This window comes from Spea bombifrons, chromosome 8 (genome assembly GCF_027358695.1).
Source record: "Spea bombifrons isolate aSpeBom1 chromosome 8, aSpeBom1.2.pri, whole genome shotgun sequence".
Classification (NCBI taxonomy): Eukaryota; Metazoa; Chordata; class Amphibia; order Anura; family Pelobatidae; genus Spea; species Spea bombifrons.
Window position 1 is genome coordinate 45,151,249 of NC_071094.1, and position 3,985 is coordinate 45,155,233.

Consider the following 3,985-nt stretch of genomic DNA (forward strand, 5'->3'; position numbering starts at 1 on the left):
GGTCTCCGGCTCCGGCTCCTTTTTTGTGGCGTTTCCTGTGAAATCCCAGGCGCGGCAGGGCGAGTTTTGGCGTGTAACGCTCGGAATGTCTGCCGCGTCGTAAAGGGGCGATTAAACGCGGAAGGGACGGAACTGACGCCCGAAAAGGGGGTAACGATTGTACCCCAAACATCTGCGACGTTCCCGGCCGTAACCCTAACATTATCGGGGGTCGGTTCCTGGGGGCCCATCCCCCGCACTTTCCTGTAAGACTTAATAATGGAGTAGAGATTTTTTTTTATTATTTATTACCCAGAGTTTAAGAGTTAATTCTCAGAACACCGCCATCAAAAATGTGTAAATGTTTTTAATATAATCCGTCCTAGCGGTAAATCGTGGAGGTTTTTTTTTCTTAGTTTTTTGTATTAGATTCCAGAATATTTTATGTAATGTTGTCGGAGTGGAACCTGCAGCTTTAATGCTCTATAAATGTAATGCTTTTTTACTAAAAACTTTTCTGTGATGCATAGCAAAAAAACTAGAAACACAAAAAAAACTAAAAACACTTTGGCGCCCCCTAGTGTGAGAAGGACGTCTCTACAATAGAAACAGAATTAAATATCTGAGCCGCTCTGAAATGTTCACTTTGCTGAGTGGGTAGTAGGTAAGTGGAACAGCCTCCCAGTAGAAGTAGTAGATGAGACCAGCAGGCTGGATGGGCCGGATAGGGGCCGATCTGCTGGCAGGTTCTATCTTTTGATGTCCGCACCCGAAACCTTCCTCTGACCCGCGGTGGGGGTGGGGGGGATAACGATTGACTGTTTGGTACGTCGGAGAATTCAGCTCCTTAAATGCGTTGTTTGTAGAATTTGCATTTTTTTATTGCGTAGATTTTGTAAAGAACGGTTTAAGTCTATATATTTGTATTTGTTGTGTGTTTTTTATTAATGTGTTGTGGCTTTTCGCTCTGGTTTCAGGCGCCCGTTGAAGCGAGAGCGCCCCCTTGTGCCATGGCTTGTGAACAGACCTGCAATTACACCGGCCGCTTCGAGGCGACGCTCTTCCCCATTACCTACTCGGTGGTTTTTATCGTCGGCCTCTTCGGGAACTTGGCCGCCGTCGGCGTGATCGTCCAGCACGTGAAGCGAGGCAATGTGCTCGGCGTCTACCTGGCCAACCTGTGCGCCTCCGACCTCATGTACATCTTCACCCTCCCCGTCTGGATCGCCTACACGGCCAAGGAGGACTGGCTGTTCGGTGCCCTGACCTGCAAGATCGTGGGCTTCTTCTTCAACGCCAACCTCTACACCACCATAGCGTTCCTGAGCTGCATCGCCGCCGACCGCTTCGTAGCCACCGTCTACCCCTTCCGGGCCGTGTCCTTGAGGACTATGAAAGGCGCCATGTTCATCTGTGCCGTGGTTTGGCTCGTCATCCTGGGCTATCACTCCATCTTCCTCAGTCGGGATGAGTTGTTCAACTCGAGCCAGAACGTGAAGCTCTGCTATGAGAAGTACCCGATGGACCAGTGGGTGGCCCGGGTCAACTACTTCCGCATCTTCGTGGTCTTCTTAATACCGTTGGTGCTTCTCGTGGTCTCCTACTGCTCCATCGTACGCGTCGTCCACCGGAGCCCCAGCTTGGAGAAGGATCAGAAACGCAAGATCATCGGTCTTCTCATGACGATGACCGCCATCTTTGTCGTGTGCTTCCTGCCCTACCACATCGTCCTCTTCATCCGCTCCTACATCAGCGACCGGGATCTGTGCACCTGCGCCATCGAGGACGCGGTCCGACCCGCCTACCGGATCTGCTTCTCCTTGACCAGCCTCAGCAGCGCCTTGGACCCCTTCATCAACATCTTCGTCAGCGAAAGCATCAAGAAGGATTTGCTGAAGGAGCTCCGGGCCGTGTGGGCCGGTTTCCGGATCTTGCGGCACCCGCGGGACTCCTTCAGACGCTCCGCGAAGACGGCCGTTTACGACACGGCGTCCCATCCCGTGGAGAACGACCGCCTCTTGGTGGACCAGAAGAAAGAAGAGACCGCGTTGTGACCGAGGGCCGGAGTTCGCATTCCATAAATTTTACTCACTGACTTTTTTTTGTATTTTATTGAACTTTCGGGCCTTTTTTTTATTGAAGACTCGGAACTCGGCTACAAATGTATCAAGAAAAGAGAGAGAGAGAGACAGAGAGATCGAGAGACTGTACAACGCCTGCCTTTATTCTCTATAAAGTTAGACATTTCACGTAGACCCCGTGGTCTTCATTTTTTAATTTTTTTATATATATTTTTTATTTTATTATAACTTGTTTTGTTTTTTTTGAATCCAAATGCACGTTTGATATATTTTATTATATTTTGCTTCTTCATCTCTTCATTTTCTTTACAATAAAATGACATTTTGTATCTGCGTAGAAAACTTCTGACGGTGGGGGGATCATTACCCGGCGGGGGAGGGGGCACCTAGTCATGCGCAAACGTACCTTTTTTTATTATTATTATTTTCCCGTGTTTTGACTAATTACATGCAATTTCACCTGCTTTTTTTAGGACGTGGAGTTAAGGCCTCTAGGGGAAGTAATAAGCGTCGGCGTCCCGCCGGTGGACCCCCTAATCGGACTTCTGTCTGTTTAAAGACCCCCGTTGGCCGGGTCCGTAGAGAATCCCCCCCTCCCGTAACGTTATTACCGCCCGCAGCCTCCTCCTCGCGTGGGACGCTTACGATGTAACGGGGGGTTTATCGGCTTCTCGCCGGTTCCTCATAGACTTAGCAGGAAGAGATTACGAGACGGCCGCTCGGAGATAACGACCGCAGGAAGAGACCGCGGCGCCTCGGCTTCTGCCACATTCACTAAACGAGAATTAACTTCCCAGCGACTTCCTTCCGTCACGGAAACGGGGCATTATCTATGCTTTTAGAACGCGCGAGCTGCTTCGATATTCTGGGAGGGAAGCCGATGGGGTCTTATTGTCTAAGGAAGGAGAGGATCGTTTCCGTTAGGATCGAGTACCCCCCCTTATTCCTGCCCCCCTTTCACTATTACCCCCCCTTCACCATTATGTTTTTTGTAACGTTTTCCAATCAAGACCCTTAAAAAAAAAAAATAATTTTGGGGCGTAATATTTACTATTATTAAATGCGGGCGTTATGGTGAAAAGTTATTGGGAGGAGGATCGCTGGGGCGCGTAACGCGCTTAACCCCTGCAGTCCCAACTCATAAATTAACTTTATGGCCAATGAAAGCAGGGATCCGGTACCGGTGGAACGGATGGAATGCAGCGTGACGCCAGCGGCTCTGATTACTGCGAGCTTTGGGACCCGTGCATCGCGTGTTTGGGCGATAAATGGAGGGGGTGATAAATGGAGGGGGGTAAATGGGGGATGGGCTTTTGGGAGCGTTTTCTATGGATGTTAATGCCCCGTTTACCCCGGCCCTGTCCTCAGACGCAAGCAGGCCGCGGTCTGTCCGAGTCTTACAGGGAACCGGCGTTAACCCGACGCGCCCCGAGTGTCTCTGTAACCCCGAACCTCCCGCTGGACGCACCAAGAAATGCCTTTTCTATATATTTTTGTACATCTTTTATTTTGCCGGCTTTTTCCTCCCCGGGAGTGAGGTCCCCACTGGGTTTCCTCTCCGCGCTCAGACTACGCTATCGCGTCGCGGCTTCCTAAAGTTTTTTTTTATTTAAATAAATACATTTCGGGCCCCCGGGACCTGAGACGCTCTCCCGACCCCCAGCGCTGAAAGCCGACGAGGGGCCCGCCGGCTGCCGTTAAATAACGTCTTTATCCGACCCCCGGGGTTAGATTGAGAGATCTCGCCCCCGCCGGGAAGCCGATCCGGGGGAATCGGGACGGAAGATTCAGGATGAACAAGGAGCGGCCGATCCCGTCGGGGGATGAAGGGCCGCGTCCCGGGTAATGCATAGACCATAACATGGCAGGAGGCAGAGTCCTCTGGTTCCGCCGGTGGGGGCCGCGGCCGGAGGACGGAGCGGCAG

At 51.2% G+C, this 3,985-nt stretch overlaps 1 protein-coding gene across 1 annotated transcript; it reads left to right on the top strand.

Moving 5' to 3' along the window:
* Positions 1-989: 989 nt before the first annotated feature.
* Positions 990-2,068, top strand: LOC128503482 (G-protein coupled receptor 4-like). The gene has a single exon (XM_053473579.1). It carries the CDS (start codon positions 990-992, stop codon positions 2,031-2,033), a length of 1,044 nt encoding a protein of 347 aa, XP_053329554.1. The 3' UTR covers positions 2,034-2,068.
* Positions 2,069-3,985: the final 1,917 nt, after the last annotated feature.

Bases quoted from the DNA above. Each gene is read 5' to 3' on its own strand.
- LOC128503482 (XM_053473579.1), top strand. From the start codon at position 990: ATGGCTTGTGAACAGACCTGCAATTACACCGGCCGCTTCGAGGCGACG.